Source organism: Mus caroli, unplaced genomic scaffold (genome assembly GCF_978045245.1).
Source record: "Mus caroli unplaced genomic scaffold, Mus_caroli_1 scaffold_7, whole genome shotgun sequence".
Taxonomy (NCBI): Eukaryota; Metazoa; Chordata; class Mammalia; order Rodentia; family Muridae; genus Mus; species Mus caroli.
The window spans coordinates 30,076,983-30,089,436 of NW_028227262.1; the positions used below are offsets into that span (position 1 = coordinate 30,076,983).

The 12,454-nt window shown below is 41.6% G+C and overlaps 1 protein-coding gene across 4 annotated transcripts in view; it reads left to right on the forward strand.

Moving 5' to 3' along the window:
* The first annotated feature begins 519 nt into the window (after positions 1-519).
* The window catches only part of Ankrd30a (ankyrin repeat domain 30A), a 64,382-nt gene continuing 52,447 nt past the window's right edge, over positions 520-12,454 (forward strand). For 3 of the 4 annotated variants that reach the window (XM_085840088.1, XM_085840089.1, XM_085840090.1), the window contains exons 1-7: positions 520-963; positions 3,335-3,449; positions 3,609-3,782; positions 6,475-6,581; positions 8,501-8,562; positions 10,041-10,074; positions 10,783-10,855. In XM_085840088.1, coding sequence (XP_085696214.1) covers positions 719-963; positions 3,335-3,449; positions 3,609-3,782; positions 6,475-6,581; positions 8,501-8,562; positions 10,041-10,074; positions 10,783-10,855 — 810 coding nt within the window. In that variant the 5' untranslated portion in view covers positions 520-718. The remainder of the gene's footprint in view (positions 964-3,334; positions 3,450-3,608; positions 3,783-6,474; positions 6,582-8,500; positions 8,563-10,040; positions 10,075-10,782; positions 10,856-12,454) is intronic. The other variant, XM_085840091.1, reaches the window with a different exon arrangement.

Genomic DNA, 12,454 nt, shown 5'->3' on the forward strand with positions numbered 1-12,454 from the left:
TGACTCATTAGGCTGTGAAACACAATCATTTATTGCACTCCCAAACTACTTAGCTTGACAAAATCTCTTCCACACCACAATTCCATCCATGTTGTTTGTAGTTTACTTTTTGATTATCGCCTACCTAGAGTCCAATAGGTTTGCTCCCCAACAGGTTTAACTGCCACTGAAACACAAGGCCAAAGCTAAGCAGGGAGGCCGGACTCCTGCTGCTCTAGAAGGTTCTGCGCCCATCTGCCAGGCGCCCTCAATGCCCGCAGTCCTGGAGTGCTGGGTCTGGGTTCCACGCTGCTGAGCGACCCCTGTTCCTGTTGAAGCCTTGCAGCGATCATGCCCAAACCGAGGCTACCCCGGGCCTCTGGAAACAACACACTGTCTACCTCCGCCTTAAACCCTGGGTTAGAGAATCCGCTAGGTTGCTGCGTCCCGACCTCCTGTACAGCAAAGAAGGCGGAGCCTGGCCGTGCGCATGCGTGCTGGGCACCGGTCACTGCTGGGCCTGTGTGAGCATGCGCGGCAGCAAGAAGGCGCGGGTTGCTAGTTTGCAGCTCGGCTTGGCGATTATTGTGCTTTAAAAAACCTGCCAGGCCATGCAGCGTCTTTCCTGTTGGGATCCCGTGCGTCTAGGCCGGCTTTTCAATAAGTGCCCTAGCTGCGTTGTGTTGGCAGTCAACGTCGCGCGGGGAAGAAGGTGCCTGTGAGGGGCGTACCCTCTGCCATGAAGAAGATTTTTGGCTTCAGGAGTAAGGGCCCATCGCCCTTAGGCCCCTCTGCCCGCCCGCGCAGCAACTGCGTGGGCTTTGGACGCGAGAGTGCTAGTGGCTCCCACGTGCCCAGGTACCACATTCACGACAAGGATATGGGCAAGATCCACAAGGCTGCAAGCGTGGGAGATGTAGCCAAAGTGCAGCATATCCTTATCCTTGGGAAAAGTGGCGTGAACGATAGAGACAAGAAGGACAGGTAATAAATGGCCCGCCAGTTAGGGGAGCGGGACGAAGCTGGTGGGGGAGCATGCACACCTACCTTGTCTGGCTTTGGGGCTGGAAGACAGAGAGTCTGTCTTTCATTAAGGAAGCTTGACTCTTCCCACCTGGCTTTGAATGCCTAAATCTTGGTGGGGTCTAAGCCCTTACCTGTATGAACAGCAAGGACAGCAACAAAAAACACTTCAGCTGGTTTCTGATCCACTGACAGACAGTTCCCTTCACTGGCTATGTAAAGCAAGTTAACTAACATTTTAACTTTCTGCATACATATAAGAATGTTTTATGTTGTAGAAATACATAATAGGAGAAATGTTTCTGTTCAAGGTTAAAAATTCTTCCACTAACATACAGGATCCATCTTATCACCGCCGTACACCTGTGTGAATGGTTTTGGTTTGTTTGTTTTTACTGCATTTTGAAGTGGGAAAATAGTTCCATATTCTCGAGTCAAAGATTGGTAATTCCCAGAACTCGAACTCTGAATATCCTGGTCAGTTTTACGTAAACCAAACCCGACAGTCAGCGTTTTAACAATTTTGAGTTTCTTATGCTGCTTTTGATTTTGTGATGAGACGAGAAAAAAAAAATCTTTCTAAAGAATCAAAACTACTAGTTTTCACAAGTCAGTCGTTTACTAGCAGCCAAAAAGACACAGCAGTGAGCAGGACGGAATAGAAAACCCAGAACATATCCAGTAAAGTATATGTAAGAATCTAGAAATCGCACGCCTTTAATCCCAGCACTTGGGAGGCAGAGGCTGGTGGATTTCTGAGTTCGAGGCCAGCCTGGTCTACAGAGTGAGCTCCGTGACAATCAAGGCTACACAGAGAAATCCTGTCTCAAAAAAACAAAACAAAACAAAAAAACCAACCAAACAAACAAAAAAAAAAAACCAAAAAAGAATTTAGAAATTGATTCTGGTGACACCCCAGTTAGTAGGGAACAAACACTTAGGAATGAAATGGTTGTTAACTTGTTTGGAGAAAACTAGCAACATTTCTATGTCACTAAAATAAATTCCTGATAGGATATAAGTTAAACACTAAAAGAAAACACAGTGAGAAAAGTACCAAAACAAAACAAAGAGACGAGGAATGATTGCAGAACCACTGTGTGTGTGTGTGTGTGTGTATACACACCTGTGTATGTATCCATGTATTGGTGATTGAATGCAGGTTTGTAGTGTATCCTCAGGATACTTTCTAACATTGAGATTTTTAAAATGAAGCATTCTCAAGACCCATTGAACAAAATTTGAGGATAAAGGGACTGTATACTTGCAAAGTATTCACAGTATACATTAGTATACATATATGTGTATATATGTGTGTGTGTGTGTGTAGATAGATAGATAGATAGATGGATGAGAACAGTGTTCCTGCTGAAGCTTGTGTTGCTTAGGGCTTCCCAGTAGACGCACTGATTTTTATGTTGCTTTGTATCGTGGGTGGGAGGGGAAGTACATCTGCTTCCATCCTTTAGTTTGTGTGGCTTTAGTGAGATGTGTTTCACTCAGACAAACAGTAGTATTATTCAGGGGATCTCCCCCACCCACCCCATTGGTTCAAATATGGTTTATTCTTTTGTATTCATAGCCTGGGGTTTGCTGGTATACTGTTAGTCCTTTCCATCCCCAGTTCTCATCTGTTCATCTGTTCCCTGTCATACCTGCCCCTCACCCACGCACACATATACAAGAACTGCAGGCTCGCCTTGTGGCCAGGGCTGTCGCTCTATTTTCTTTCTTTTTAATATTCTTAAGAGAGATAGATGATTGATAGATAGATAGATAGATAGATAGATAGATAGATAGATAGATAGATGAGAAAGAGAGAGAGAGAGAGTGTGTGTGTGTGTGTTTGTGTGTGTGTGTGTTAGTGAAGATGTGTACATGCCATGCTGTGCTTGTGGAAGCCAGATAACTTTCAGGAGTCAGTTCTCCTTTTAACATAGGATTTAGGGAATGTATTGAGGTTGTCCGGCTTTTGTGGCCAGTGCCTTTGTCCAGAGAAAGGCTAAGTGATGACTAATAAGCAGCAGACCTTAAAGCCGTGTTGATACCCAAGTCCAAGCCACATCCAAAGGCTATATACACTTCTTTGCAAATTGGCTGCTCTGGGCTAGGAATGTAACTCAGTAATTGTTTGCTTAGCAAAAGTCTCTGCTGTAAAACACACACACACACACACACACACACACACATGGTTGTATTTTCAAGACTGTACTGTTGTCCGCAGAAAAATACTTGTTTTGAAAGAAGATATTACATGGTGTTCTACATTTCATGAAATGTATTTTTAGATGATACTTTGTAATTTTCCTAAGATGTGCTCTGGTTTTCACAGGACTGCTCTACATCTTGCCTGTGCTTACGGCCACCCAGAAGTGGTGACTCTCTTAGTAGAAAGAAAATGTGAGATAGATGCCCGTGACAGCGAGAACAGCACGGCCCTCATTAAGGTACCAGCAGCCAGCACTTCCGGCTGAGATGCATCTCATTTAAACACATGGGGCAGAAAAGACCTCGATTTGACTTAGATATAGTAATAAGTAAAGCCTACAGTGTGTGTATTTTGAATCCCTAAGCTGATGATCTTCTCCTTGATGCACTAACAACAGGCCGTGCAGTGCCAGGAGGAAGAATGTGCAGCCATACTGCTGGACCATGGGGCCGATCCAAATGTGATGGACAACAGCGGCAACACCGCCCTCCACTACGCGGTCTACAGTGAGAACACATCCATGGCAGCCAAACTGCTCGCACACAATGCAAACATAGAAGCCAAAAACAAGGTATAATGGCATCTTTATTTCCAAAATCACCAAAGACACAGAGACACATCATGAAGGTCATTCTTGTCGCCCTGACTGGACTGAGAACACACTGCTGTGTATTTTAATGAATGTGTTCAGAAATGCTCAGATCATGAGGTCTCGGGACCTAAGTAATGTTTGAATCCACTGGTTAGAATGTAAGATGGAATAGAATTGCCCCTTTAAGGTACTGTGGCTATGATAAAGGTAATCCATACATCAGTCAGGATCTCGCTGATTAAGCCAGTGTCTTATTTTCTTCTTACTGCAGTCGTTTATTTATTTGTAGGGGTAGGAGGTGTGTGCGCGCCACAGGGGACATGCGGAGAGCAGCTGTAGGGAGTTGCCCGCCCAGGTGTCAGGGTTGAACTCAGGGTTGAAGGGCTTAGCAGTGGGAACCTTCACCTGCTGACCCATCTCTCCCCCTGCCTCCCAACCCAATTGCATTTTTAAAAATGCCCTTTTTATCCTTTTAGAAAAATTAGATATTTTAAGGGCTAGAAGTAGCTCAGAGGTTAAGAGCACTCGCTGACTTACAAAAGACCCGAGTTCTGTTCAGCGCCTGCGTGGTGGCTCACAATCATCCTAACTCCTCTTCAAGGGACCCAGGCCCTCTGGTTCCTTGCTTTCTACTGCTTTTGTGTTAGATTTTTTTTTTTTGTTTTTCCTAAGACTGTGAGGTGCATTGCTAGGCTATTTATCTAAGAGCTCTCTGACTTTTTAGTGTAGGCACTTAAAACAGCTATAAACGTTCCTCCTGGAGCCTCCTCTGCAACCCAGAGGTCACCTTTCTTTTTCATTTCATTCCAGGAACTTTTACTTTTGCTCCCTGATTTCTTCCATCTCCTGATATTCATGTGGCTTCTTTGCTTTTGATTTCTAGTTTTCTTTCACTATGGTAATACAAGAAGTGATTTTGGTCCTTTGGCATATGTTAGACTTGATTTATGGTCTAGGATGTGGTGTGTTTTAGAGAAGCTCAGAGAGGCTGCTGAGACAGGCGTGTATTCCATACCTGTTGTAAGAACTGTTGTGTGGAGATCGCTTAAGCGCATTTGGTCTGTGGCGTAGTTTAACTCCGAGGTTTCATCTTTGAACTCTAGTTTGAATGAGCTATCTAAAGATGTGAGTAGGGTGCTGACATCACTCACTGTTACCCTATCAGAATCTGACCTTCGCGCCCATCCTAATTCTGTTTCTCTGTGGGCAGGTTACCGGTTGTTCTTTTATGTATAGGTTGTTCTTTTATGTATCGTCCACCCCCGTTAATTTTATGAGTTTGTTGTTCTATTGTTTTGGACATGATAGCTTTCCTTTGTTCCTTTTATGAAATCTGGGAGTCGTTTCCTCTTCTCACTGTGGGATCAAGTCATCTGCAAGTACTTGGTTTTTGTTTTGTTTTTTTTTTTTTTTTAACCCACTGAGCCATCTTGGCAGGCTCTTGTAAAGGTATTTTACAGTGGTGACTTGCTTGTTGTGAATTGCCTTAGTGTGTGTGTGTGTGTGTGTGTGTGTGTGTGTGTGTGTGTGTGTGTGTGTGTGTTGTGAAGTGTTCTTAGGTCTCAGGTAGCTATAAATGATAGCTTTGCTGGAGATAGCACAAGAGTTGGCAGTTACTTACTTTAGGGGCTTGAAATAATGTTGTTCTCTATATGCAGACAGCTCTCCTGATGAGAGATCTGCTGTGTTTGCCCTTGAGGTCAGTTGGTGTTTTGACATCTTGACTGTTATCTGTCATGTCTTCTCGAATTGTATCGTTGTTGCCTCATGTTTTGGGATGCTTCTTTTCTTTTTTTTTTAAGATCCATGAGATTTGTTTTATTGTGATTTCATCGAATAGATTCCCCCGGGCATTAGTATTTGTCTCAGCGCCTTTGCCTAGCCCACTGGTTTTTAAGTGTTACATTTGTGTTGGTGATTTATATTTTGTCTGAGATTAAATGACAAAAACACCTGAGTCTCAATTAAAATGATGCCAGTGTAAAAAAAAAACGAATGAAAAACAGTAGGGTATCCAGGTTCTTCATGAGCAAGAGTAACCCTTGCTCCTGCGCCTTGCGGTGGAAACAGCATCCCTTCACACTCTAAGAGAACCCCGCAGAGCTTTTAGTAATAAGTGCGTGTCCATTGGCCTCTAGGTCTTTTAATTAAGTGCCCATCTCCTTAGAGACTCACTTGAAGCAGGAGTGTCTGACACTGGACCCTGGAATCCTGGCATAAACAGAGGAGAAGCAGCAGGTTTGCATAGCCTAGAGGGAACATCCACACTCTTATAAAGTGTTTCAACCTGCTTCCTCGAAACTTACTCCTTCTGTTTTAATGTTTGCCACAAGAAATAATTTTCAAATAAAGCTTGAGTAGAGTGGGAGATTCCCTTTACTTGTCATGTCAGTTTATGAATGGATGGATCTTCTAGGAACGCTGCTTCTAGAGAAGTCAGTGCCGTTTGGTGTTTGTATGTAGAAGCCTTCTCTGAGGATGCTAATTTTGCTCATTAATTCAATAAGACATTTATAACTTTTAGTTCCGTTAGAGTTACTGACAAAAATGTTAGCACAACTGCCTTCAAGAGATGCTTGATTGGGTGGGTCACAATCACATAATTCCAAAGTATAGTTCAGGTGAGAAGTCAGTAATTTGTGAATTATGGATTGCCTATGATGTCTTACAGGATGACCTAACACCTATGTTACTTGCTGTAAAGGAAAATAAACAGCATATTGTGGAGTTTTTAGTAAAGAAGAAAGCAAGTATTCACGCAGTTGATCAGCTTGGAAGGTATAGTAGTTTATCTTTTCAAACTTTGTGGGTAAGAGTGCTTGCTGTGAGTTTAAATCCTTAACACTCTTGTAAAAGCCAGGCATAACTGTGTGTGCTTACAACTCAAGTGATGGGGAATGGAGAGAAGCCAGTCCCCAGAGCTTGCTTGCTAACTGGGGTGGAGTGTGGAATTTCAGATTCAGTGAGAGACCTTGTCTCAAAACAGGAAGTGGAGCCTAATAGAGGAAGACACCTACTGTCCTCCTCTGGCCTCTGCTTGTGTGTGCACCTACACATGTATGCATACACCACACACTACACACACTAAACAGGTAAAACCTTGTGTGAAAACAAATACTCAGAAATACAAGTGGAAGAGGAGGCGAAGGAGGAAGAAGGAGAGGAGAAGGAGGAGATTAACTTAATTATTGATATGTTGGAAAAACATCAGTCCCTACTTTAGTTGGGTGAGCAAGCCGTTATTCACACTAGGCAAGACAACCTCCAGTTGGATTCACCTTCCCATTTCCTATGAGTGACATTTGTAACCTGATCTGTCATCTTAGATGAGCTATACCAATTTCACATTAGTAACATTGACCTCTCAATTTTTTTCAACATTTTAAACCTCCCTTTCTTTTTACCAGACTGAGCATAAATGAAGTTGCAAATCAGCCCGTCTTTTTACTCTTTTTGTTTTAAATTACTTTTGTGAAGAATGTTCATGTTGTCAACATTATATGCTCTTCTTAATTTTTTTCTGTTTTGCGTCTAATATTCTAATGTATTTCTAATGTTTTTTTTTTAAGTAGCTTGAGCAGAGGAAAGGAATACTCTTTAATGGATAATCTTTCCCTTTAATGAAAATAAGCCATTGGGGGATAATAATGGGGGAAAAGATAGTTTTAGATTCAGATATTACCAAGCTTAACACCTGACTTCCTCATATAAAAAGGAGGGTAATATGTCCTTTGGATTATACTGTGGTTGAGGAAATAGCTCAGTGGGTAAGAGTTCATGCTGTGTGAGAGGAGAAGTGCAGTTAGACTCTCCGGTCCCTGTGTAAATAGCCAGGCCAGGCAGTTTGCCTGTAGTCCTAACATGGAGGGGCAGACACAGACAGATCCTGGGGTCCTGCTGAGCTTGGCTAAGCAGCCAAAAGCACATCTGGTTTAGTGAAAGAGCCTGTTTTAAAGGAGTCCGGTGGAGAGCGATAAACCAGGAGCTTCCCTTCTGGGCTAGACAGCCTGGCCAGCAAGCTCCCACGATCTGCTTTCGCTTTTCAAAGTATTTAAAATTTGGATTAACAAAGAAGCTTTTCAGCAGACATCTCTAAGTCAAAGTCACTTACACTCCTACAAGACCTAGGTCCTCATGACCAACCATTATAAAAGAACAATTTATCTTCCACTGCAATTAGCGATAAATGTAGAAATTAAATATTAAAGAGAGAAGTACTGGGTCAGAGTTTGATTAGACAAGGAACAGTGCCCAGGCCACGTCTTAGTCTTCATGTTTCCTGCCCTGGGTGATTGGATAGTTCAGTCATAGTAGAGAGTTACCTAGGTTAGTGAGATGTTGACCAATACATTTAGTTTTAGATTACTGTGTAACTGATTTGGCTCAAGTGGCCACAGAGAATTGAAGCGTTAATATCAGGGTGAGCCTCAGTATTTTGTGACCACTGCAACATTGTTAGAAACTGAATGCATGCTCATGTCGATTCTGCTTGGAACTCCAAGTGAGCTTAACATATATTTAACCGACTGCCTTCAGTTTATCACCGACATTTCACTGCACATTTGAATCATGTGGGATAGGATCCTGATATTAGCTCTGATTTTGTCTGTAATGCTGTTATGAATTTAATTAATATATTTATAATTTTTTTAACCTACCAGAATTAAAACAATATTTTTTGTCATTTTTAAACATAGCAACAGGCAAACATTTGAATATGATGGGAAGAGACTACAAAGATCTGAAAACAGCCATCCAGGTAAGGCTCCTCGTGAAGCATGGCTCTGTGGGCCGTCCCTGGGTAGCCATGGAGACAAAGGATGTTTTGATCACAGAAGAGCAATATAAAACACAGATCATTATGGGAGTGTCACTCGCATGCGTGTCTTTGTTTCTCAGTGTAAAATGGAGGATTAGGTAAGAAATTAGTTAAAAGAAGTTTACACTCTAAAACAACATTCCTGGGGATGGAGATCTTTTTACTTTGGCCCTGAACTCCATTAGAAAAGTGATTTTCAGTTATTACATTGCATGCTTCCTCCATCCACATGACAGCAAATTGAGTTTAGCATAAGAATGTGTTTCACAGCAAGTAGATTACTTTAGTAAGAGAATGTTATTTTAGTTGTTTAAATTACTAATAAAGTGTTGCAAGTAAAAGTAAATATAATTTTTTTCAATAATGTTTATCTGTTTCTTCCCTAGATATAGAATTAGAATAGTTCTGTGTATTTTCAGAGTCTTCAGTTTAGGAGAGACTACCATATTGTTCCTTTGAATTTTTTTGTTTTGGTTTTCTCTGCGCAACACACGTGCGCGCGCACACACACACACACACACACACACACACACGCACATTGGGAGCAGAACCTGGGGCCTCATATATGCTAGGCAAATGTTCTATTGTGGGTTTAAATCCTACCCCCTAATAATCTTTAAGGAAGTTTTAGGTTCACAGCAAAATTAACAGTAAGAAACAGATTTTCCCATACACCCTGGGACAGCAAAATTAACAGGAAGAAACAGAATTTCCCATACACCCTGGGACTCCCAAACATGCATAGCTTCTTACATTGTCATTACCATCTACCTGAATACTGAGTAGTGGATACATCTGTTAGCCCAGCTGGGTGGTGATGGCACATGTCTTTAATCCCAGCACTTGGGAGGCAGAGGCAGGCGGATCTCTGAGTTTGAAGCTAGTCTAGTGTATTTAATGGGTTCTAGGACAGCCAGGGCTGTTACATAGAGAAACCCTGTATCTATCTAAAGGCAAAAAAGGGGGAACTAGTTAACCCTACATTGACACACCGTTATTATTCCAGCATGTCTAGCTTACATGACACCTGGGAGAGCCAGATCCCACCATAACAAAGTAATTGTCCTCCTGTGACTGTTTCCAGTGCTATTAGACCAGAAAGATCCTGCAGAGGATATAGATTCTGCTGATGATGCCAGGTGCTGTCAGTCTGAGAGTGTCCAGTCAGTTGTGGTCATCGTACTGGCAGTCTTCCTTTAGGTATCATAGTTTTATAACTTCTCCTCCTTCTTGGATTTGATAAACATGAGGGGGAGACAAAGCATTCTTAATGAATTTGTTACCTATCGGCAGTATTAGCATTCTTTCTAGGACAGCCTCTAGCGTGGTACCAAAGAGAAAGCATTAATAATAATAACATCTTAGTGCTTTACAGTGTTCTGTTGGTTTAAAATGTACCTTCTGTTTGTCTTTAACAGTGGATAATGGTTCTGAAGATGGCTCTTTAACCAGGTGGGTAGGCTTATATAACAATATAATTGTTAAAATTAAATGTTGATGGCTTAAAGAATACAGAGGAAAGAGACTAGGATTTGTTAAGTGTTCTGCTTTGAACTAGATAACTATCCTGTGTGGTGTGGCAAACATTTCTTACAGTGGTCACAGAGCTTAGGAATAGGGTTTCATATAGTCCAGAGTGGCCTCAAATTTGTTCTGTAATCAAGGATGTCCTTCAGCTTCTACTCTTCCTGCCTCCTCATTAGCACAGGCAGGTTTTGAAACCAAATCACCCATAGGCTTGCCAGGATATTGACTTTCTCAGTTTAATATGGAAGAGTGAGTCTTAAGTATTTCAGAGTTGGAGAAGTGGAGGCCGAAAGCAACTAAAAAGCTTTTTGAGAAGAGGCCAAATCTGAGTCACATCCACCAAGAGATGTGTATTATACTGGTGGCCGATCTGTTCCTAGATTTCTTTTAAGCACTCCCATACTGCTGGAGAGATGGCTCAGTGGTTAAGAGCACTGGCTGCTTGCTCTTCCAGAGGTCCTGAGTTCAATTCCTAGCATCTACATGGTGGCTCACAACCATCTGTAATGGAATCTGATGTCCTCTTCTGTCATGCAACCATACATGAAAATAGAGCACTCATATAAATAAGCAAACAAAAAGTAAATAAATAAAAGAGCTTGTCTTACAGTTTTTGTTGGCTGTTGCTCAAAGGTCTTATAATACACCTGGTCCTGCTGATTCCTGGCCGACATCAGATGAGGAGGACTATAACTTTGACAACAAGGTAAAATGCAGTTTTGTGGAAATAATGTTTTGCTGAGTGTTTGCTCTGAAAATTTAGTGATGATCTATCATTGTTTTGTGTGGAATATTGATTGGAGAAACATTTTTTTAGAACAATGACTTGTTAAATAATTTTTTTATTTTGATGAATATCAAAGACTGATTGTTCCTTCAGAAGGTGGAGGCTGGGAAGGTGAGTGAGCTGGAAAATCCGTAAAGACGATAGGAAATCTCCATCGAGGAAAACATCCTACAGTACACAAAACGGGAGATTGGATCAAGAATTACTTTAATAAATATACCTTGTTATGACTTGTAAATTATATGATTCTGACTATTATACCCAAATTAAATCTCTGATGGGCCCAGTTAGTACAGTAAACCATGGCCTCTCCATGGTGACTTAGTTTCAAGAGTGTAAACGCACAGCATGCAGTTTCTCTTCATCCTTTTCCTTGGACTCCTCTTAGTCTTTAGGTGATCTTTTCTCTATTCCTATCCTTGATCTGCATGTAAATGACCATACCATCAGAAGCTGTAAAAATATGCAAATTTAATTTATGCAAGTTTATTGCAGTCTATGCCCCATGTCATTCCCTCAGGACTGTTACATCTGTAGACCTGAAGAGTGGATGTTCTGTCCTGAGCAAAGTCTCTTGAATTCCTAGGACTGCGGCGCACTTTATATTCCTGTTATAGTAAACTCCAGTGTGCCTTACATTGAGGAAATGTCACATATAAAATCATAAAGTCTATTGAATTCTTAAAAACATGCTCACCTTGTGATGTTTAGATGTAAACTTGCGTGACACTGAGGAGATAATCATGTTAATAAGACAAAAATAACAAAAAGCAAAAACAGATTAGAGAAAGTGTCGTGAAAAGAGGGCGATGCAGCTCATAACTGCTGCCTGAAACTGTGGAGTTGGATCATGATGAGACTAACATATCTGTGCCTTATTGCATTCGTTAACATATTGTTGAATCTGTGTATTATCCATAGAATTCTAATTAGCAAATCATCTCCAAGTAGGAAATTAATGGAGCACTGCTTTTCCCAATGTCGTCTATATCTAGTAGGGATGTTACATCTCTCAGGTGATGGTAGCTAAACATGACTTAGCGCTATGTACTTACAGTACAGAATTAACTTTTCATTATATTAATGTCTTTAAAATGTAACTACAAATCATTATTAGGGTTGTACTGTGAGTCAAACTGGCTGGTTTTATTTTGACTTGACACAAGCTAGGATTGTCTGAGAGGAGGGAACCTCAATTGAGAAAATGCCTCCATATGATCCAGCTCTAGGGCATTTTCTTAATTATGGGGGTGGTCCAGCTCATTGTAGGTGGGGCCATCCCTGGGTTGGTAGTCCTGGGTTCTATAAGAAAGCAGGCTGAGCAAGCCATGGGGAGCAAGCCAGTAAGCAGCACCCTTCATGGCCTCTGCATCAGCTCCAGCCTCCAGGTTCCTGCCCTGCTTGGGTTCCTGTCCTGACTTGGTAAACAGTGATGTAGAAGTGTTAGCCAAATAGACCCTTTCCTCCCAAGTCTCTTTGGTCATGGTGTCAAATCGCAGTAGTAGTAACCCTAACTAG